Source organism: Hyaloscypha bicolor (genome assembly GCF_002865645.1).
Source record: "Hyaloscypha bicolor E unplaced genomic scaffold K444scaffold_10, whole genome shotgun sequence".
NCBI classification, from domain to species: Eukaryota; Fungi; Ascomycota; class Leotiomycetes; order Helotiales; family Hyaloscyphaceae; genus Hyaloscypha; species Hyaloscypha bicolor.
In genome coordinates, this window is record NW_020194512.1 from 1,227,906 (window position 1) to 1,252,371 (window position 24,466).

At 31.1% G+C, this 24,466-nt stretch overlaps 3 protein-coding genes across 3 annotated transcripts; all 3 read right to left on the bottom strand.

Moving 5' to 3' along the window:
* Nucleotides 1-14,109: 14,109 nt before the first annotated feature.
* Nucleotides 14,110-14,418, bottom strand: K444DRAFT_510514 (uncharacterized protein; the record flags this gene model as incomplete). The annotated part of the gene is made up of 1 exon (XM_024873439.1): nt 14,110-14,418. A coding segment is annotated over one exon (309 nt), but the record flags the coding sequence as incomplete, so codon positions are not given.
* Nucleotides 14,419-15,974: 1,556 nt separating this feature from the next.
* On the bottom strand, nt 15,975-16,208 carry K444DRAFT_515411 (uncharacterized protein; the record flags this gene model as incomplete). The annotated part of the gene is made up of 1 exon (XM_024873596.1): nt 15,975-16,208. A coding segment is annotated over one exon (234 nt), but the record flags the coding sequence as incomplete, so codon positions are not given.
* A 2,286-nt stretch (nt 16,209-18,494) lies between these two features.
* K444DRAFT_515155 (allantoinase) lies at nt 18,495-20,179 on the bottom strand (the record flags this gene model as incomplete). The annotated part of the gene is made up of 2 exons (XM_024873571.1): nt 18,495-19,565; nt 19,613-20,179. 2 exons carry the CDS (start codon nt 20,177-20,179, stop codon nt 18,495-18,497), a joined length of 1,638 nt encoding a protein of 545 aa, XP_024743924.1.
* Nucleotides 20,180-24,466: the final 4,287 nt, after the last annotated feature.

Here is a 24,466-nt window from a genome sequence, read left to right on the forward strand (position 1 = left end):
GGGATTTTTTTTTAAAAAAACCAGGAAATTATAAAATATAAATATAAGTATTATATTTCTAATTAATTCCGCTCAAATTTATAGCTCTAATTTAATATTATAATTTCTGTTTCTGAGTCTAGTATTAGTAATCTGGATATAAATAGTTATATTTATAAAAAGAACTATCTAAAATAAATTAAGAAACTTAGTATTTAAAAGCTTTTAATATAGGAAATAGAAATACTATAATTCTATTTCTAAAAAAATATAAAAATCTAGATAATAGCTATTTTATCTTAGTCTTTTGACTCTTAATAGCAGATCTATTAATATAGCTCGGATTTTATAAGGCATTAAATAAATATTCTATTTATTTAGTTATTTATTTTTAGCTAGTTTAATACTATATTTCTAGAAATATTAATTATAATTAATATAAAAGCAATATTAAAAATCTGGCTATTACTAAAGCTTTAAATAGCAAATTCTATTTTAGTAAAAAGTATTAGAATATTAGCTATATATTTTCTATAAACTATAAAAAAGCTATTATTTTTAATATGTTTTTTAAAGATATTAATTATTTCTCTATTTCTAATAATTTTAAGCCGGAAATAGTAAAGAAAATAGACAAGTATTTACTAAAAGTAATAGAAGAAAAGACTTCAAATATAGTCTATTTAACTAAATAAATAAATACTTTTAGCTAGGTAATTTATAAGTCTAAAATTATAAATAAGTAATAATTCTCGAATAATATAAAAACCAAAAAATAGCTTAATAATTTATTATTTAATAGGTCTTTTATTATAATTTTAATAAGTCTAGTTATTATTAAAGATAAAATATATAAAAATAAAGTCTTTTATAAGATTATTAAAGCCTTTTATCTAAAACTTTCCTCTTTTATTAAAGGTTAATTTAAGAATATTATAAATAATACGAAATTTAAAGAAGCTATTTATTTAGAATATGTTAGTATAATTTATAATATAATTTACTATAATAAGCCCCTTTAATATCTAGTAATAAAGGCGGAAATTAAGTAATAATTAAAAACAAATACTAATTAATATAAAGAATTATATTGGATTTAATATAAGAATATAGCTAAGCGAATTCAGATTATTTTTAAGTAAGTTCTGGAATACGAAATAAGACTATTTAAGAGTAATAGATCTTATTTTAAATATATTAAAGAGAAATGAAATTAGCTAATAAAGAAGAATCCTGTAATATATATAGGGTTATATATAACTTAAGGGCATATAATAAACCTCGGATATTACGGGTATTAATTAGGGAGATTAAAGGCCCTTTAATATTATAACTAACTACTATTTATATTATAAGTATTAGGCTTATAAATTACTAATTATATATATATTATTAGGGCCTTCTATTTAGAAGGGGCTTTCCTGAACTTTATAGAAGAGATAAAGATTAGTTCTATACTAAATTTAATACTATAGTTTTATAACTCACTAATTTATTCGATTATCTTATTACCTACTAATAAATACCTTATAAGCTAATTTCTCTATCTTTAAAAAAAATAGTTTAATAAGTAATTATATCTCGAAATTTGCGAAATATATAATCTTTTACTAGAGCTATTCCTATAAAGGAAGTCGACCAGATTAGCTCTAATATAAGTAATAGTAAAGGCTTATCTAATACTTTTAATAAGGCCCTTTAAAAGCCTCTAAAAGCCAGTAATAATAATAGAAATAATTCCGGTAATAATTAAGATACCGAGATTAATACCCAAGTTACTATTACCTAAATTATAGAATAGAGATTATATACTAATATTAAAATATTCTAATAAAAGCAAGAATTAATAAATACTATTAACTAATATATCCTATAATTAGAGTAATATAAGAGTACTTTTAGGAATATTTTATAGTTTATTATATTTTATAGAAACTCTATTTATAAGTTTATTCTATTTTCCTTAGTAATTTCTATTAAAGAACTTCCTAAAATAGAATTAGAACTTATTTTCTTTCCTAATATAATAAGCTTTAAAAATAATCTCGATATTATTTATTAGAAGCTACTATATAATATCCTAAAGATATATTTAAATCGAGAAAAGCTTCTTAAAGTCCGGATATCTAATTTATATTATAGAAAGTTCTTTAAAAAATAGAGAATATTTATATCTTTTTAAAAGGCGGTTTTTAAGACCTAATTTTGGACTTATAATAGATACTTTTCTAGAGTTAATTTTATTATAAGTACCTTTAGAAACAAATCTTATAATACTTAGGAAGCTATAATAAAGTAAAGCCTACTATTATATAAGGTCTATTAGAAGTAATTCAAGGCCTATTTAATAGATATATTTTAAATATCTTAAATCCGTTAATAAGATATCTTTAAAAAGTTCCAAGATCTTTATTAGAAAAATAGTAAAATAGTTATTAAATTATATATTTGAATAATTAGTTTTAAAGTTAACTAGAACCTATATACTAAGAGAAACCGGATCCGGACTTTTAATACTACTTTATCTAATTATAAGACTTATTAGATACTTATATTTATTTTCTTAAAAGATAAGGCAATATCTATTTCCGAATAGCTTAAGAAAGCTTAGAAAGTAAAATATACTATTTACTTTAAATTAAGGAAAATAAAAGTAAAGAAGTCTAGTAAAGGTAATTCTGCCTCTAAGAACTCTGATTTAGTAAATTCTAATTTATAAAGCTATTAGAAAAAGAAAAATAAGTTCCGAAAATTATATAAGAAATCTTTAGATAGTACTTTGGTTTCTTTAAGGTCTTAATAAAATACTAGTTCTATTTTAGGTATAGTTTATTGAATTTATAAATAGAAAGAATACTTTTTAGGAAATATAAAGTATTCTAAATATATTAAATAGACTTAGTAGAATTCTAATAAGGCTAAAACTATAAAAGAATTAAGGTATTTATAAAAGCAGATTAATACTATTATTATAGAGAAATATTCTAGAAAAGATTTTTTTAAGAAATAAGAAAAAAAGAAAACCAAATTTTAAATATTAATAATTTTAGCTATAATAAAAAAGATATATTACTTTATATAACTATTTAAGTAAAATTAATATAGCTAGAAGTAAATATTTCAGAAATATATAATAGATTTAGTAATACCGGATTAGACTATAATTTCCTTAATAATAATTAGGCTTAAAGCTAGAGCTTTATTACCTTAACTAAATATAACTAAGAATTTGTAATCTTTTATAAAAATAGATTTAAAGTCTATTAAACTTATAATTTTAAAGTATTTATTATAGATAATTATAGTAAAATATATTCTTTTAAACTCCGGTTCTATAAATATAAAAATATTAGCTTTTATAGCCTTATTTTTAATATAGAATTTTATAAAATAACTCTTATATAATATATAGACTATATTAAGAAATAATAGATATATATATCTATATAGCCTAATAATATTAAAATTTTAATATTAAAAGAATTTAATAAGAAGCTTAATAAGTATCCTAAACTAATATTTCAAGTCTTATTCTTAACTAAAGGCAAATATAACTATTCTAGATAATAGGCTTTATATATTTATAATAGCTATTAGGTTTCTATTTTATTATATAGTTCTAGTAATACTAAATAAGAGTTTTTAATATAGTAAATTAATATTTTCTAGAAAGAGGCCTTAGAAATACTTATTTATTTCTAAAATAATAAATATAAAGATTTCTTAGAAGTTTTTAATTCTAATAAAGCTTTAAAACTTCCTAATCTTAGTAATATTAAATACTTTATTAATATAGATAGTATAGTCCTATATAGGCCTTTATATAATCTATTAAAGACCTAACTAGAAATATTATATTTATATTTATAGAATATATTTTATAAATATTAAATAAGGCCTAGTAAAAGCCTAGTAGAAATATCTATTTTTTTTATTTCTAAGAAAAATAGAAAACTATATCTTTATATTAATTATTATAGACTTAATTAAGTTATAATTAAGAATTAGTATTTGCTTTCTCTTATTAATAAGACCCTTAACCGGCTTTAAGGAATTAAGATCTTTATAAAACTAGATCTTAAAAATATATATTATTAGATAAGAATTTATAAAGAATATAAATAGAAGACGGCTTTTAGGACCTATTATAGCTATTTTAAATATCTTATAATATCTTTTGGGCTAGCTAATATATTAGCTATATTTTAAATATATATTAATACTATACTTATAGGATTTCTAGATTATTTTATAGTTATTTATTTAGATAATATTCTTATTTATTCCCGAAATAAAGATAAATACTATAATTATATCTGCTAGGTACTTACTAGGCTATATAAAAATAACCTGTTTTATAAACTTAATAAATATAAGTTTAATATTAAGGAAGTCGAATTTTTAGGCTTTCTTATTAGAATAGAAGATATTTATACGAATCCTAAATAGGTCTATAGGATTATTAAATAGCTAGAACCAGAATTATTTTATAATATCTAAGTATTTCTTGAATTTACTAATTTCTATTATAGATTTATTTACTATTACTTTTAGGTAATTATAGGCTTAATAGATCTTTTAAAAGAAATAGAAAAAAGCCGGAAATCATGTCTCTTTATATAAATAGATAAAGTAATTAAAAGTTTTAAGATTTTGAAAAAAGCTTTTATTATAATACCTATTCTAATTTATTTTAATTTTTCTAAAAAGATTTATATTAAAACTAATATATTGAAATTTGTAATTACTAGTATTATTTTATAATAAATTAATTCTAGTAATAGCTTAAAAAAATACTAGTATCTAGTAATATTCTAGTTCCGGAAACTTTCTGGAGCTAAATATAATTATAGTATTTATAATAGAGAGCTATTTATAATTATTAAAGCCTTTAAATATTAGTACTATTATTTTAAAGAGTCCAGGTTTATAATTAAGGTTATTATAGACTATAATAATCTCTAATACTTTATAGAAATAAAGTATCTAGAGAACTATTAAATATATTAGGTAATATATCTTATAATATATAATTTTAATATTATTTATTATAGAGGTATTTTAAATCTAGTAAATAGATCTAGTAAAAGACCTAATTATAAAAAAGGTTCTATTAATATAACTTAGCTTTTAATCTTTTAGAATAAGTTAAAGGAAGCTTTTATAATTATAATTCAGAGATTCTTATAAATATCTAAAAAGTTTCTTCTTTAGAATAAGTATTATTTAATACTTATTATATTTATAATAGCTAAAAAGAAATATTTACTATAAGATAAATAGATAGATTATCTTATAAATTCTTTAATTATAGAATTAGTTAAAAAGTAAGATATAGAGAAATATCTTAAAAGCTTTACTATTATAGCTAAGGTAATAGGGATATTTATAACTATATTATTTAATAAAACTAAAGATTTTTTAGTCTTTTGAGTTTTTAAATTAAATAGTTATAAATACCTAATTCCCTATATATAAATATATACGGTTACTAAAAGAGCTATAGTACTAGTTCTTCTATCTAAATCTCTTCTAAATATTATTTAGATAGTTTAGAGAAATAATTCTTAATATTAGAATATTATAAAATAAAGGCTTAGTAAGAAAGATATTAAAGGAAAAGAAATCTGGAAAAATAATTCGGGCCTATTTAGGTATTATTCCAGAATTATTATATCTAATAATTCCGCTTTATTATAATAATCTAATAATAGGATACTATAGAATAGAGAAAACTCTCGAGCTTTTTAGAAGGTCTTAGTATTAGGAAAATATAGAAAGAGATATTTATAATTATTATTAAGAATATAATATTTACTAGAGAATTAAGATAAAGAGGTATTTATTATATAGTCTACTTAATACTGTAGAAAATGATCCAAAAAATATATTAGTCATATCATTGGATATTATTTTAGATAATCTTTAAATTAAGATCCTAATAGAGTCCGGATATCATTTTGAAAAAAAAAAAAAAAAAAAAAAAAAAAGACCCTTAACCGGCTTTAAGGAATTAAGATCTTTATAAAACTAGATCTTAAAAATATATATTATTAGATAAGAATTTATAAAGAATATAAATAGAAGACGGCTTTTAGGACCTATTATAGCTATTTTAAATATCTTATAATATCTTTTGGGCTAGCTAATATATTAGCTATATTTTAAATATATATTAATACTATACTTATAGGATTTCTAGATTATTTTATAGTTATTTATTTAGATAATATTCTTATTTATTCCCGAAATAAAGATAAATACTATAATTATATCTGCTAGGTACTTACTAGGCTATATAAAAATAACCTGTTTTATAAACTTAATAAATATAAGTTTAATATTAAGGAAGTCGAATTTTTAGGCTTTCTTATTAGAATAGAAGATATTTATACGAATCCTAAATAGGTCTATAGGATTATTAAATAGCTAGAACCAGAATTATTTTATAATATCTAAGTATTTCTTGAATTTACTAATTTCTATTATAGATTTATTTACTATTACTTTTAGGTAATTATAGGCTTAATAGATCTTTTAAAAGAAATAGAAAAAAGCCGGAAATCATGTCTCTTTATATAAATAGATAAAGTAATTAAAAGTTTTAAGATTTTGAAAAAAGCTTTTATTATAATACCTATTCTAATTTATTTTAATTTTTCTAAAAAGATTTATATTAAAACTAATATATTGAAATTTGTAATTACTAGTATTATTTTATAATAAATTAATTCTAGTAATAGCTTAAAAAAATACTAGTATCTAGTAATATTCTAGTTCCGGAAACTTTCTGGAGCTAAATATAATTATAGTATTTATAATAGAGAGCTATTTATAATTATTAAAGCCTTTAAATATTAGTACTATTATTTTAAAGAGTCCAGGTTTATAATTAAGGTTATTATAGACTATAATAATCTCTAATACTTTATAGAAATAAAGTATCTAGAGAACTATTAAATATATTAGGTAATATATCTTATAATATATAATTTTAATATTATTTATTATAGAGGTATTTTAAATCTAGTAAATAGATCTAGTAAAAGACCTAATTATAAAAAAGGTTCTATTAATATAACTTAGCTTTTAATCTTTTAGAATAAGTTAAAGGAAGCTTTTATAATTATAATTCAGAGATTCTTATAAATATCTAAAAAGTTTCTTCTTTAGAATAAGTATTATTTAATACTTATTATATTTATAATAGCTAAAAAGAAATATTTACTATAAGATAAATAGATAGATTATCTTATAAATTCTTTAATTATAGAATTAGTTAAAAAGTAAGATATAGAGAAATATCTTAAAAGCTTTACTATTATAGCTAAGGTAATAGGGATATTTATAACTATATTATTTAATAAAACTAAAGATTTTTTAGTCTTTTGAGTTTTTAAATTAAATAGTTATAAATACCTAATTCCCTATATATAAATATATACGGTTACTAAAAGAGCTATAGTACTAGTTCTTCTATCTAAATCTCTTCTAAATATTATTTAGATAGTTTAGAGAAATAATTCTTAATATTAGAATATTATAAAATAAAGGCTTAGTAAGAAAGATATTAAAGGAAAAGAAATCTGGAAAAATAATTCGGGCCTATTTAGGTATTATTCCAGAATTATTATATCTAATAATTCCGCTTTATTATAATAATCTAATAATAGGATACTATAGAATAGAGAAAACTCTCGAGCTTTTTAGAAGGTCTTAGTATTAGGAAAATATAGAAAGAGATATTTATAATTATTATTAAGAATATAATATTTACTAGAGAATTAAGATAAAGAGGTATTTATTATATAGTCTACTTAATAGTTTACTATAGCCTGAGAAATCCTAGAATAAGATTTCTATAGATTTTATTATAGGTCTACTATTATATAAAAACCTAGTAAAAGATTCCGATTTTAATATAATTCTTATAATTATTAACTAGTATTCTAAAATAGTAAGATATATTATATATTATAAAACTATTAATTCTCTAAAGTTTATTAAGATTATATAGAAATATATTTTCTTAATTTTTGGCTCTTTTAATAGAATTATTTCTGATTAAGAAATAGTATTTATTAGCTAGTTCTAATTTACTTTTTATTTCTATTTAATATATAAATAATATTTAAATATAGCTTACTATTTTTAGATAAATAATTAGATAAAAAGGCAAAACCAGGCCCTAGAATACTATTTGAAATATTATTATAATATCTAAAAAAAATAACTAGTTTAAGAAGTTATTTTTTATAAAATTTATATATAATAATTTAAAATATTAAATTTTATAAAATATATTTTTCTATATATATTATAGATATTATTCTTAACTTTTATAGAATCCTAAAAATAGAATTATAGAAAAAATACTAGTTATATATAAGAGGCTAGAAATCTTTAAAATAGAATAGAGAAAGCTTAAGAATTTATAGTATTATATATAAAATAACCGGAAAATCTATTATAATAAATACTAATTAGCTAAATACTATTCTAAAAAAGCCTAAATAATACTATTAATAAAGAATATTAAACTTAAGATAAAAAAGCTTAAGCTAAAATTTATAGGTCTATTTAGAATCCTTAAATATATTAGTAATTTAGTATATAAGTTAGAACTACTAAGTATATATAATTATTTATATCTAACTTTTTATATTTCTTTTTTTAAAGAATATATAATAAAAAAGAATTAGAAGCTATATTTATATTCTTCCGGAAAACTTCTGGAATTAGTAAATAATAATAAAGAATAAGAATAAAAAAATAGAAGCTATTACTAATTACTAATAAAATAATAGAAATAAGAAATAATAGTATTTAATTAAATAGAAAGTCTAGTCTAAAAATTATAATATCTAATTACCTATTTTCTCTAACTTTGAAAATTCCAAGAAACTTCTAAAATTATATAACTAAAACTATAATTTAGAATCTAAAACTACTTTTTAATAATTTCTTAAGATTAAAAAGAATTCTAGATTACTAAGAAAAAGGCTTTTTAAAAGAAAGAAAAAATCTAAATAGCTAAAAAAAAGATCCGGAATAATAATAGAAATATTCTTTTCCTAGATTTTTTTATTTATAAAGATTTTCCAGGATTTTATTAAAGCTTATAAGAATTATATTTAAATTATTAGAAAAAGATTTAGAATTAAGAAAGATTTATTATAAATAGACTAGCTATAGATATCTTAAATAAATAAACTCTAATTCTTATAAATTCCTAATTTCTAAAAGAAGAATACTAAATACTAGTTCTATTTAGGATTTAGTAAAGAATTAGCTAATACTTTCCGGAATTTACTTATTTCTTAATAAAATATAATTATATTATAATAATATTAGTATTAAGAATATTAAAAGAAGTAAGTAAGGAACTTATAATAGCTATATATATCTTATAAAAGGTCCGAACTTCTAAAATTAGATTTCGAATAGCTATAAGTATTATATTATTAGTATTTGAAATACTAGTAATAAATTACTTAATAATCTTTATAATAAGCTTAATAATAAGATTAATATCTTAAAAATAGATATTATAATATTTTTTTAAGTAATTAGTAAATACCTAAATATATTAGAAAAAACTTATTTTTGAAATACTAACCCAAATAATATTATTATCTATTTTATTAAAATAAAAAGAAGAATTCTAAAGCTTATTAGTATTTTTTTAGTTTTTAAAAACCTAATTAATAGTATTATTCTTATTAGTATAATACTATTTAGAATATATTTTAAGAAATTTCTTAAAAGTTATAATAGTATCTTTTTAGGACTAGTAAGCTTCTAATAAATAATAAGGAATCTGAAATTATATTAGCTTTAATAGATATTAAAGCTAAAGAATTTACTAATATATAAGATTTAGAACTCTTATTATAATAGTTATAATTCTTTTTACTAGATATTATAGTATATAAAATAAAGAGATTAATAAGTAAATACTTGAAATATTTCAAGTATTTACTAGTAATAGGAAAGGAGGCTATAAGGTTACCTTTATACTTATTATTATATAAATAGATAATAAAGCTAGAAGAAGATATTATAGAATTAATTAAAAATAATTAAAGAAGATTTAAAAAAGAATAGAAAAAGAGACTAGAAGGTAATAATAGAAAAAGTTATTATATATATATAGTTATTAGAAAGGAAAAGAATATATAATAATATAAAAAGGTCTTTTTATAGAATATAATTAATTAATATATACTTTTAGGAGCCTATAAATAATCTCTAGGATCTCAGAAATATTTATATAAGTTTCTTATATAAATATTTATTAAATTCTTTCTATATAGCTATTTAGATTATTCTAATATAAGATCTAATAGGTAATATTAATTTTATAAAATAGTATCTTAGTATTTTAGATCGAGCTAATTAAAATACTCAAATCCCAAATAAAATTATAATTACCGGCTAGTTCCTATACCTGGAATATAATTACCTTTCCTTTTTACTTATTTAATTCTAATCTAATTAGATAATTTTTATATCTATTACCCAGATTATATTAGTAAACCTATTTTTTAAAATACTAGAAATTTACTTTAATTAAATATATAATCGATTAAATATTTTACTAGGATAGATTAATAGATCTTGGGAATAAGATTTTAGGAAAGAAATATAATTATAATATATATAGAATTATATATAACTTAAGGATATATAATAAACCTCGGATATTATAAGTATTAATTAGAGAGATTAAAGGTCCTTTAATATTATAACTAACTACTATTTATATTATAAGTATTAGGCTTATAAATTACTAATTATATATATATTATTAGGGCCTCCTATTTAGAGGGGGCAACCTGGACCTTATAGGAGAGACAGAGATTAGTTCTATATTGAATTTAATACTATAGTTTTATAACTTACTAATTTATTCTATTGTCTTATTACTTACTAATAAATATCTTATAAATTCTAATTATTTTATTATTTTAGACTTTAAATAGGGATTTTCTATTAGTTTTTAATATTTAATAAATAAGTATAAATAAATAAAAAATCAGATATAATATAATAAGCTATATTTTATTAAAATTACTTTATTTCAATAGTTTTAATATTTTAAGTATATAATAAAAACCATAGCCTTTTATATATAACTTGCGGGTAGTAGGTATTATATAAGAGCTAATTTTTCTATAGATCTAAATAATAATTCCTTTTTTATATTTAATTAATTAAGCTTTTATATACTATATATTATTTATATTTTATTATTTATACTTTTAATCTTATTATTTTACTATTAAGTTATATTTTATATTCTAGTATACTTTATATAGATTTTTGTTTTATTATAGTTTTCCTTTTATAATAGCTAAAAAGTATAAATTAATATAATCTATATTATCTAGTATAAGAGAGAAACTATAATAAAACAAAAACCTATATAAAGTATATTAGAGTATAAAACATAACTTAATAGTAAAATAATAAGATTAAAAATATAAATAGTAAAGTATAAATAGTATATAGTATATAGTATATAGTATATAAAAGCTTTATTAATTAAATATTAAGAAGGAATTATTCTTTAGAACTATAGAAAAACCAGTTTTCTTATATAATTCCTGCAAGTTATATATAAAAGACTATAGCTTTTATTATATAATTAAAACCTTAAAACCGCTAAAATAATATAATTTTTGGAAAATACAACTTGCTATATTATACTAGATATACTAGAGAATAAACTACTTCCCGAATAGAATTCTAGTTCTAAATTTACTAATATTTTACTAATATTTAAAAATATATTCTAATTAATTAAATTAATTGCCTTACTAAATACAGAATCTCTCTAACTAGTTAAATAGTTAAGAACTTTATAGAAGAGATAATTAAATATATTATAAGAAAAAACTGGGTTTCTTAATTTTATTAGTAGTATTAAAGCGAGCTAAAAAGCTTATATTTATATAATATCGAGAATTAATATATTAAGAGTAAATATAGCCCTATATATAAGTTATTTTTTAATTTAGTTAAGTATTCTTTTATATTACTTTATTATATTTTATAATAATTATTTATTAATATATATTTTATTTTAGTTATTCTAAACTATTAAATATAATTATATTATGGCTAATAATATATATAATTGGAATAAAAAGAGCTTTTTAATTAAGGTTATATAAGTAATAAAAAGAATTATATCTAAAGAAATATATAAATTAAAGAAAATTAAATAAGTTATTTCTAATAGAAATTGCGAATTTATTATTTACTTAGTATATATTACTATAATTAAAAAAAGAATTCCTGTAATTCTATTATATATTAGCGAATTATTTAATTTACGAAATATCTAAATATAAGATTTATAAGAGTAAAACGACTTTTTTTTTAATATATTAAATAATAGATAAAGTAGTAATATATAGGGGCTTTAATAGCTTACTAAAGTTTTTAAACTAGTTATATAACTTTCTTTTCCTTATATAAAGCGCCTTTTAATTATTAATAGCTATTTAAGCTATATAAATATAATATTTATTAATAAGTATTAGAATCTTTATATTATATTTCTTATTTTATTTCCTTATTTAATATATTAATTTTAATTTTTGGATATAGTACTTTTTAGTCTTTTATTTCTTATATATTTAAAGAAACTTAATAAATAGCAAGAGTAAAGCCTTAGCTATTTATTAATAAAAAAGAAATAATTCCTGAAGCTATTTTATCTAGCCTAAAATAGTGCCTTTATTATAAAGAATATTTAGAAGATATTTGCAAAGCCTAGTATTTGGCTATATAATTCTGCTTTTATTTTAAAGGTTATTTACTATCTAATTACTTTCCCAGAGGCCATTTAACTTATATCTTTATTAATTTAATAATTAAAGACTCTATAATCTGCGAAATTAATTTAATACTTCCAAGCTAACTTTTGCAAAAATCCGTTCCAAGTAAAGCTTAAAAAGCTCTTTAGAGCTAATAAAAAGCTAGCTATATAAGCCGTACTTAATAGATATATAAAGGAAGGGTTACTTGAGGTATTAAAGAACGAAAAAAAGAGTAAGGCTCGTGGGAAGTGGCTAAATGTCTTGGGAAAGAAGTATACAAAGCTAATACTTTTCTTTATAGATAATATTCGATATATATAGGAGCTTTTTACTAAAAAGGAGGTATTTGCGAAATCTGAACGGATATGAATTAATACTAAAAAGGCTGCCTAAGCTCTTAAAAAGCAAAAGAACGAAGCTAAGAAGGCAGAGAAAGCTCTATAAGTAGTAGTAAGGAGGGAGAATATTAATGAAATAAGAATTAAGGAGAAGGCTAAATTACAAGCTTAAAAAGAGAAGGAAGCTAAGTAAAAGAAGGTTCCAAAGGCTCTTCTAGTAAGAATTAAGACTCCTGCGAAACCTAGAAAGGTACTAGTTCTCAAAAAGAAGGTTATTTCCTTTATTAATAGTAATATTAATAGGGGGGTCCTAGAAATACCGGTAAAATAGAGCTCCCGGGGGCATGCGATAAAACTACGGGTAATTTTTGAGAAGGGGTATAATTAATTTGAGATATTATTTATTAGCTATTAATCTATCTCTGTTTTTGATTTCAAGCTAATTGGTCTTGTGGTTAATTAATAATTTAATTTAGAAGTAGGTGAGAGTGAGGAATAAAGTTAGTGAGGGCGCGTGCATTTAAGCAAGGTGTGCATTTAAGCGGGAGCTCGAGTAAGTGCTTGGCTAATCTGCCGAGAAGGTGGCGGATGTTATTAAAGAATTTATTATTGGCATTTCCGCTCGCCGTGAGCTGTACTAAAGTCTCGAAAGCCGAGAATTTTCGCTTTCGTGCCTCGAAGCATTCCCGTACTAGGTCTACCCTTGTTTTTGACAAACTTGGTAGTCTACTTAGTAAGCCTTTGAGGGCATTTAGCTCTTTTGAGGACGGCTTGATATCTAGATTAGTAAATTACCATAATGTCAATCTTGGAGAGAGCTTACTAGTAGAGCCTTCAAGGTCGTCTAGCCGCTCCATATATATAGGTAGATATTTCTCGAGAGCAGACCAGTAATAATCTAATCTCTCCTTATTAAATGGAATAACCAGGGCCAATAGTTGCGTTTTAGTATTATTCCTTGAACTACTATCCATATTCTTTAGTAACTGTAGTATTTGCTGCAAGAATTCTATAACCTTGAGTTTAACGGTCTCGTTTGTAGCGATCCAGAACGTGGCTCCTTGGTAAGTCTTCTGTAATGCCAAGGCAGTGGCCGTAGAACCTCCTTTCTTAAAGTCACAGATATAGGCAAGCTTATCCATAAATGATCTCCGTAGCTCAGTTTCACCTTGATCGAGTTCCCCGTAGTAGTTTTGTTGCTTCTTGTGCTCTCCTCGGACCCTTTCTAGCACGTAGAGTAGCAGCTGCGATTCGTGGAATTGTCTTTTGACCGTGGGTGAGATTGGCACTGGCGTCGCTGCTGCTAGACGGAAGATCTCATGATCCATGTTAGTGATCTTCGGGGTAATACGAAGACAATGGCATAAAGTATCGGGAATACAGGGCATTGGGAGACTTTCAGGCTCTCCAGCGTACAGATCAAGGTAGCAAACTCGCTATAAGGCCCTATATTTCCAGGCCCTCCCCCTAAAAGCACATTTACGCCTTCGACAAGGGCTACCATACCTTTTCAGGGCTTCTTCCCTGTACTTACAAGTGAGCCTTTGCTAAAGGGGCCTATAATAGTTGCTTGTTTAGCGTCCGAGTGCTGTAGTTGCTCTACTAATAGCGCTATAACCCTAGAAGATCTACTTAATCGTTCGGCGGTTCCCACCTATAATTCGCCTAACACGCCTTATAAATAAGGGATAGCAATATATACAGAATAGCAATACGCAAATTTTTTACCAAAATCTACTATTATTTGCCTTAAACCCCACGCATCACTCCCATAAATCATGGAAAGTATAGCGCATTAAGCCTTTGTCTTCTAATAGTCCTCTGGAAATAATACCATTATCTGTCAATACTTTTTCCTCTATGGTTTGGCCAATCAGGCATTCCGTATATTAACTACTTTGACCTTATCCTTATTATCTGCCGTAATATCTACTCGCCCTTAATATATATAAATCTCTCTATACTTTTAAATAATTCTTCTATTATTCCTATTATTTCTCTTCTCCCTTTCTTGCTCTATAAGGCTCAAATTATAGACTCTTTACTTTACTAAAGTACCGGATAGTATAAATTGCTCTACTATATCCTTAATCTTTTCTTATATATACTTTACAGATAGTATAATTAGTATACCGTTTATTACTACCTCTATCCGCTCCTTTATATATATAATACCCTTTTTTCGTATGCGAATTATTAATAGCATGGCCTAATTAACCTAATTCTCGGCAGGAGAAGAAGTACGGAGTAGCGGGATAGCAAATACGAGAGAAGAGAAGAAAAGAATTAGTAAAGATTATTAAATTAGAGAAATTAGAAGAGATAGTATATGAGCTTATTATCTTATTTGCTTCTAGAGTTACTTATACTCCTTTATTTTTGAGAGTACTACTTCTGGTTCGAGAGAAATTAGCCCTGTTTTCTTAAAGAAATTTCATATAATTATATAGCTATTAAATACTTTATCCCAAAACCTCTGGAATATTATAAAAAATACCTTTTTATCTATTATCTCTATATCTATACAGATCTCTCTATATAATTCGACTTAGAACTAATATTTTAAAGCTTGGAAAACGGCTATATTAAAAGGTTAGAGAAGGTAAGTAGTATATATAAGAAGCTTAAATAGTTATATATAATACTTCTAATAATAGTCTAGGAATTCGTAACTAATATAAGAGCTATAGCTATTGAAAATCAAGATATAATATCTGCCGGGTCTAGAAGAGAAATAGAATCTATTAAAATACTTAATATAGTATATTTTAAGCTAATAATTAGTAAATCCTATAGGAGATAATATAAAGAGTATATTCTCGTTAAGCTAGTTTTTGAAATATTTCTGCAAATAATATACTCTTTTAAAAATAATTATTTCTGGTACCTTAGTTCCTCTATAATTAATTATAGCTACTACTATTACAAGCTCTCGATTCTCTGGATCTGTATTATATATAGCTTTGTAATTATGGGAAATATAGACTCGATTACTAGTAACTACTCTAATTTGGAACCCACTTTTATTAAAGTTAAATATATTATAATTCTCTATATTATATCTTCTTTTATATTAATTAAATTCCTGAAAATGTCTCTTAATATCCTCTATAATATATATAGCTAATTACTTTATAGATAAAGGCTTCTCTTATAATAATTTGAGGAATTCGGCTTGCCGGACGATTTATATTTTAGTTTATTAAATTAATACTAACGAATTGGGATCCCCAGAGCTCCAAAAAAGGAGCCTTTCTATTACTATACGAATCTTGTATATATTGGCTCTATGGCCGGAATATTAGAGTATAAGAATATACTTCTTTAGGGCATTATCTTATAATACGGAGAGCTTTTTATTCTGCCCCTCTTGCAAGTAGCTAGGTGGATACCCATATTAACGAGCTATTAGACGTTCGTATAGGGCCCCAAATTACTTTGCAGCCTTCGTACCTCTCAGGTAAGGATTATTATCTATTATATGAGAGGCTTTAGCTATACGCTCCTCGATTTCATATGGTTCGGGTGGCATTTTGGTGATTTTGGTAGAGTGATATGTGGAAGTGGGGTAAAAAATTTGCGTATTGCTGTTCTGTGCGTATTGCTATCCCTCACCTACAAGGCGTGCTAGGCGAATTGTAGGTGGGAACCGCCGAACGATTACCCCATGCGAATATCTTATAGCGCCTCTTTACGTAGATTTAGGGAGCACTACCTAGAGTTATAGGGGCTTGTAGCGAGCTTCTGCCCTAAATTCACGCCCTGTAGAGCGCTGAGGGTCAAAATGCCCTGTATTCCCGATACTTTATGCCGTTGTCTTCGTATTTGGCGCCGAATCGTGTGGCTTCTTTGGGGTTCGATTGAATAGCAGTGAGCTGCTGGAACCCCTTGAAATGCTTGATTTTGACGAAATAGCCAGGGTCGTAACAGCTGGTGATGGCTCGGCTGTCGCTCCATTGGTTGAAGTTGATGCTATCGCGTTCGAATTGGGTTGCTTCGGAGTTTCTGGTGTCTCAACGCCTTTGCCTTTCTGGATCGAGGGCTGAGTTACTGTCGTATTTTCTCTAGGATTTGAGGGGTTTCGGGCTTCTTGGATGTCTTGAAAGCCGCTACTAGTTGTGATGCTTTGGCATTTTCTGCCTCAGGGTCAGTCAGGTCTTGTCTTTTGCCACGTTCTCTGTTTTTAATTGACACTGCTCTCTGACCTTTCTTCGCCTTCTTCACATTCTTTTCTTTGGGTTTTGAGGGGGTAGGCGGAACCTGAGAGGCTCTTGAAGTCAAAGGTCTATTTTTAGGCGGAGCAGAGGTGCTGTGGGAGTTGGCTGGCTTTTTTTTTTTGCCATGTCGCTGACGTCAATCGTGCTTCCCAGTTGCGATAATTAGAGTACACGAGCTAGTATTGCGAGCGACCAGGTAATCATCGCGATTATGTGTAATAGTACTGGGCGCTTCACAACGCTTCTGAGATGTACTTGCGGATCCAAGTTTATGGTTATCTTTTACCCCGCTTATCGCTCCACTCGTGACTTCTCGAGGCTCTGGCACGTGTACGCTCTCGCCACTTCCACGTGAGTTTTAAAATTATAGGACTCAAAATATAGATAACTAGACGATATATCTCAAAGTAAAGTTTCTTGGGGAAAATTTTGAATGTTTCTAAGCCAACAGTTTAGTCGGATAATTGTGGAGAAAAATATGAGGTACAGAACTAGGGTTTGCAATAGAGTTAAGAATAAATACTTTTTTATAACTAGCTTAGAAACTATATTTTTATATTAGTTTAGCGAAAACTAGAATTATTAAATAGTTTTAAGTATCCTTTTACTTGACTTCCAAGCTTTAACTCTTACTTTATTCCCTTGTATAACCACGACTTTTTAACCCAAATACTTCAAGTCTTTCTTATTTAAAAGCACACAATTATCTCATTTCTCAAACAAGATTGCCTCTAACACAAAGCAGATTGCTCACGCCTGCAGTCGGATCGCTGATCGAAAGTTGTATACTTCTTACTCCGTTCTTTAACACGAAGGAAGGTTTTTCTAAAACCCCTTTTACTAACTGTGTAACACGTGACAAGATCCCGTGCAACGGGTGCCTCGGAAGAATCGGAGACGTGAAGGAAATTCATTCATTCAGTATCTGCGTCGAATATGGCATTGGCAACCATTATACCCATCGCCCATCCCATCATGCAAATTACCGTCCATGGTCCATTCCATCGTATGCCACCATATGCCCCCATCCAATGATTCGCTCCCCCAATGCAATTTAGATTACCTCCCTCGTCCCTCAATATGCACCCCATGCCCTCCAATGACTCCCTCACACTAAAAGCCCGCCTCCCCTAAACCTTCCTCCTCTCATGTAACAACCTCCCAACAGGCACACCCCCCTTGCCCACAAATCCACCATTCTCTCCTCCCCTCTCGTACACCTGCTGCCCTCGAACCCACGTCTCCTTCACAACTCCCTTCATCTTCTTTCCCTGATACGGGCTCACCTTATTCCTAAAAAGCATCTGCTCCCTGCCAACCGTGAACTCCGCCTGATCGTCAAAGACGCATATATCTGCATCCAAGCCAGGTCTCAATGCTCCCTTGCGATGGGACAGACCGACTTGTTTTGAGGTGTTGACGGCGCAGAGACGAACTACGTCTGTAATTGTAAGGGGAGTTTTAGCTGTGGAGGAGCGAGAGGTGATTTCAGTCCACAAGATTGGGAGACCGAGGCCAACGGATGAGATACCGCCCCAACTAGCGAAGAAATCGCCTTTCTCTTTTTCTTCAGCTTCCTCCTTCGTTAAGACCTCGCCATTTACGCCGACGATCTCTGTCGCATGGCTGGCACCACATCCATGCCCTAGGTGTTCAGGGAGGAGTTTAAGTTCGGGCGTACAGGGTGAGTGGTCGCTGACGATGGTTCGGATGACTGAATCTGGGTGCGAGAGCTCGTTCCAGAGACCGGTACGGTTGATGCTGTTTCGAATTGGGGGGCAACATTTATGTCTTGTGTCGCCATCGGCTACGTCTTCGGAGGTGAGGGCCAAGTAGTGGAAGCATGTTTCTGCTGTTATCTTTACTCCGCGTTCGCGGGCTTCGCGGAGGAGAGGAATGGCTTGGATGGCGGAGAGATGGACAATGTGTAGCGGGAGGTTTGGGGCGAGGTGTGCGAGGGAGAGGACTTCTTCGATGGCGTAGGTTTCGAATGCTGGGGGCCGGGAGGACAGAAAGGTGGAGTAGGAGGTTAGAGGACCGGAGGGGGACAGTGGCGGCTGAGAGACTTGCACATCGTCGCCTACAGAGTCCGTGATCGGGGGTATCATTTCGGCGTGGAACATAAGAGTTGTAGGGGAGTTTGCGAGGGTTGTCATTGCGAGTGCTACGTCTGAGGAGGAAACAGCGGGGAATTCGTCAACCTGTGAATATGTCAATGCTATTCTGCAGATCCGGGCTGTTTACTTACTCCACTTTCGATCAGAAAGCCTTTGAACCCTCGGACACCTGCTTCAACCAGGGGGAGTAATTCATGGGCGTTGCCAGGAATCACCCCTCCATAAAACCCAACATCAACCCAGCATTGTCCTTGTGCAGCCTTAATTTTTTCCTGCAATCCGGAGACTGTTGTAGTCGGCGGAATGGCGTTCAATGGCATATCAATGACCGTAGTCACTCCGCCAGATGCCGCAGCCCTCGTCCCAGTATTGAACCCCTCCCATTCCGTTCTGCCCGGCTCGTTCAAATGTACGTGTGCATCGACCAGACCTGGTAGCAGCAGATGAGGGCTGTGATCGATATAGGTCGTATTCGGAGGGAAACTCGAGGCAGGAAGAATTGTTGGGAGGATCGACAGGATTGTTCCCGTCTGGGGAGAAATTGACAGAGTTGCAGGAGACACGATCAAATTGTTGTCTTGGTCGTAGATGACGGCTCTCGAGGACACCAGGACGGTAAGTGGGATGTTTGATTCGTGCGGTGGGGTGTGAGCGGGTGTTGGGTAGGGGAAAGGGTTCGGGATGCCGTGGGAAGCCATGGTGAGCGCGTTTGTCGACGGATTTGCACAAAGTAAGTTCCTAGAGGTAAATTGGGGTGGAGTCAGGCGTTTCCGGGATAGAAACAGGCACTTTTGCCTTGCAATATGCTTATCGTGGTATAGAGGGGTGGGGAATGACAAGAAGCGAGCCTCGACGTCAAGGCTGAAAATATTTGGGGAGAGAAAGTGGTAGAAATTCACAATTTGAAGGTGAAGGCGAAGAGTAGAGAGAAGGAGAGAGTGAATAGAGGAAGAAGACGGCCGGAATATGCTCACCGTCGTCAAACAGAGCCAGGGTTTTGTGGGGTGCAGGCGTGCATCGTATCCACAGTCTGGCACAGCCAAACAGCCCACCACATCCTTATCTCCTATCTCTGAGGCCATCCAGGAAACTGGCGGTAACCTTGCCAAGGAACAGCGCTGCGTAGTGAGCCGCACCGCCAGGAACCACGCCTGGACGCGTCCTAGATCCTACCTCATGGCCCTATAGCCAGTTTGATCAAGTAACCCCCTTTCTAGCCCAGCCTTAGTCCCTGAGGCTTGCGCTGACGTCGAGGTCGTCTCGGCTTCGGGCAGAGGCCGAGACGACCTCGGGGAAAGTCGGCCGCCCCAGAGCCAAGCGAGAATCCAACGACTTGGAACTCATGGCTATTTCCCCCCAACATCGATTGCCATGCCATGCCATCCGAGATCTGGCTGGGGATGATATAAGCACGCCGCTGTCGTGGGAAGGAAGAAGAGCAGAGGGCGGTCGTTGAGCGAATTGAAACCAGGCGATGTCCGGCGATTGAGTGTGTCCTTCGAGGTTAAGGTTAGCGCTGCCGATAAACTTCAGGGCCGCGGCGCGACCGGGACTTTATCTTACTCGATCATTACTCGATCGTTACTCGATGGAAACTCTCCTTCCTATCATCTCTGCCACGTTGTACGTGATGCTACTGTCGAAGTCGATACATTCTTGCAGATACGATTCACGGTGACGTTGGTGGTTTGTGCAGAGGAGAGGGGAGAGTCTGAAAGTTTGTGAATAGTCATGTGATGGCGCTAGTCTGCTTCCACATTACGTAACGCCGCCTTTGGTTTCCCAAATCTCCGGTTTGCTCGGTTTGCTCTGTTCGCTTTGGAAAGTCAGGTGACTTGCACGTGCTGTGCCAACAATATTCAGGGCAGCTACCTTTCTGCGGCAAGATAGCCAAGTTGGATCTCTTCTTCTCTCCGAAATTCGCTCCTGTTGTGCTCTTCTTGAGAGATCACGTGATGGAAATGTCCCCCCTGAATCATCACCCTTGGTCCTTCCTACCTCGAGAGAAGGAAATAGGAACGTGGGGTTGTCAACTTTAATTTTCACGCGTACTTCAAGCTCAAATAACTTGGGTAGCAGTCTCCGCCTCGACCAGCTATTTCTTCGACTCGGTAAGGAGAAAAAGCAACCATCATTCGTTCACAATCACCGGGAACTGCCATTCCGCCACACATCATGGCCCTTAAGGGCCCAATTCAATACTTGGCAAGCCATTTTTTCCCTACTAAGTGCCCAATACCGGAGTCCAACCACACTCAATACCTTCGGGCTTTGAGTCACGGGCATCGTGGGATGTCATCGAAGCTCTCGCTGCCGCTACTCAGCCGGCACACCGTCTACAAAATGATGTGCTTTGGGTGCTAGGCTTGCAGCGTGGGCCAATCTTGAGACCTCCCCGCCGTTAGAGAGGCCGAGTTCTGCCATAAGGGGGTCCGTCCAAATAGTTTGACTGGATTCGGACAAGACTTGTAGATGTCTTGGACCTACACAGAGGTCCTCCAGCCCTGCGCGATCAACTCTTCTGTCTCGCTCTTTGGCTCAACCAGCCTCCCAAAGCTACGAGGAATCTCCCGCGGCGAAATTACAATTCGGGGTTTAGAACATCTTCTCCAGATCAAGCCTCCCTGTACCTTATCGTTCTGCCTTTTAGTTCATCCCACCATGCCAAGCCGTTGTAGCTGCGGGGTTGTGATGGGATGAGACATCAGCCTCAGGCTTCCCAGAATTTGGTCTCGAAACTATTCCTTTATTGTCGTCCTCATGCACACAAATGGAACTGTGCAGCAACATGGCTTTCTATCCTTCTGGCGGAGTCGTCAGTCTTTACGCGCGGGCTGCGTTTCCTTCCAACCCCGTGGGCATCACTCTGAGTTCTGGAGAGCCTCACCTCGTTCAAAAAGCGGCCCGGGCCCAAGTCCCACGCTCTCTAATCTAATCTTTTTTGCTAAGCTTCGTTATCATCCTACTGGCAACAATACCTGCATTCCACATTCGAAATGTTGTCTTCGAAAGCGATTCGCATTTGCACTGTATTCGGACTCTTATTTACTAGAAGTCATGCAGCAGCTTATGTTTGTGGGTTTATTCACTCTAGTTCTCCTTGTTTTTGCGATTTGCTCACCGGATTTTCTCAAATAGACCCGCGAGGAAGGAATGCCTCCACTCCGGTGACTCCACTACCTACAGAAGCAGGTACTAAAACCACTACTCAACCCGCCTCGGTGAGTATGATTCCCCTGTGCATATTGGCCATGAGTTTGCGCCCTGATGTACCAGTGTATAGATTACTTCATGCCCTGTCCCTTTGGACACATACTTGGGGACATCACTGCTGTCGATTTATTCAGCAGAGGGCACCGGACACTTCGAACAGTCATTCTTCTCCATGTATGAGAATTGGTTGACAGACGATGCATACTTCCAAAAAGTCGCTGCAGCTCCATCCTTGACATTTGCAACCGATCCAGCTGTGGTCACCAAAGTATACTCGTACCTTACGTCGCTCTATACTGCCATCTCATCAGAGACCGAGTACTTGTGGGGTCCCTCATACGAGGCAGCTGCTCCTTTCCGTGAGATTGCAACTGACGCATGTCTTTTCACCACATGCACTAATCAGTACTGGTCCCACAAATCCGCATCTTCAACCGACGGAAATCTGTGGTTCAACCAAGCCACTTCGCCATGCTGTGGGTCCTGCACTGTTTATGCAGGTGGAGTACAGCTATTCTACTGGCCAACTCCAAACCCAACTCCATCCGTAACAGCTTACCTGCTCCCTGATAATTACACATTGTAAGGCTATTGCATATTAAACACGATTGGCGTCTGCTAAATGTTCAAAGACACTCGCCAACAGTATTGGTTTACATAACCGATGTTTGGGCTGCAGATCGGTGCGGTGACGTGGGCAACTCCCATGCCTGGGGCACGGGGTATTTTGACCCTACATGGCTATCCACATCTAGCATCGCCACTGAAGTCCACCGCTGGTCGAAACTACAGCAAACGTGGACACCCATAGACTTCGCCGATTTTGGCAGGTAAGTCTCTAATCCTTCCACCTCAGCCCCGGTATCTCTCTCCAAATCTCTTACATGCTCTCAGTCAATGCACATGTACCAAGAAGTGCAAAACAGATGCGCTCCTTGGCCCACAGACCAACCTCTGCACACCGCAGCTCGAAATGCCAGGCGGGGTCAGAGCCCTGGATCCTGCTTGGGCAACTTGTGGTGTTGCTTTCCAAGGCGTCTTTGATCCACCGATATCTTTGCAAGAACGGACAGGGTTTTTCTCGCCAATCACTACGCCTGTTGCAGAGCATACATCACCCGCCTCATCTGCATCGCCGTCACCTACTTTTACATCCCCTGGAGGTCCTAAAACCACCCCTGAACCCGTTACAATACCCTCGTCTTCAACGCCAACTGCCCCGATCAACGGCAGCCCGTCACCACCTAATCCCGGCCAAGGATCTCCCAGCCCGAACTCTCCTCCAGACCAAACACAGAACCAAAACCCAGCGAGCCCCGCTCCTGCCTCACCAACCCCAACTGCAGTAGTAGGCGGCACAACTCTCTCGGTAAACCCTTCAGGCTTCGTCGTCATCGCCGGCACTACGTTGACCCCTGGCGGTTCGGCCATTACTGTCTCGGGAACAGTTGTCTCGTTGGCGCCGGGAGGCACGCAGGTTGTGATCGCGGGCACAACTTCTCAGATTGGCGGCGCTATTATAACTCCTGGCTCAGGTCCGCTTGTGTCGCCGAGTCAGATTAGGCCTGGTAGTGGCGCTGGGAGGATCGGCAGAGGAGGTGCTGGGATGTGGAGTGTGTTGGTGGGAGCGGTAGTGGGTGTTATGGTCTGGTTGTGACGATGAATGGAGAGCATAGATCGATGAGCGTGTCTCGCATGTCAAGAGTTATGATGTGGCCGTTGCTTGCGTTTGATAGAGATGGACTGATGAAGTGGACAACAATATGAATAAT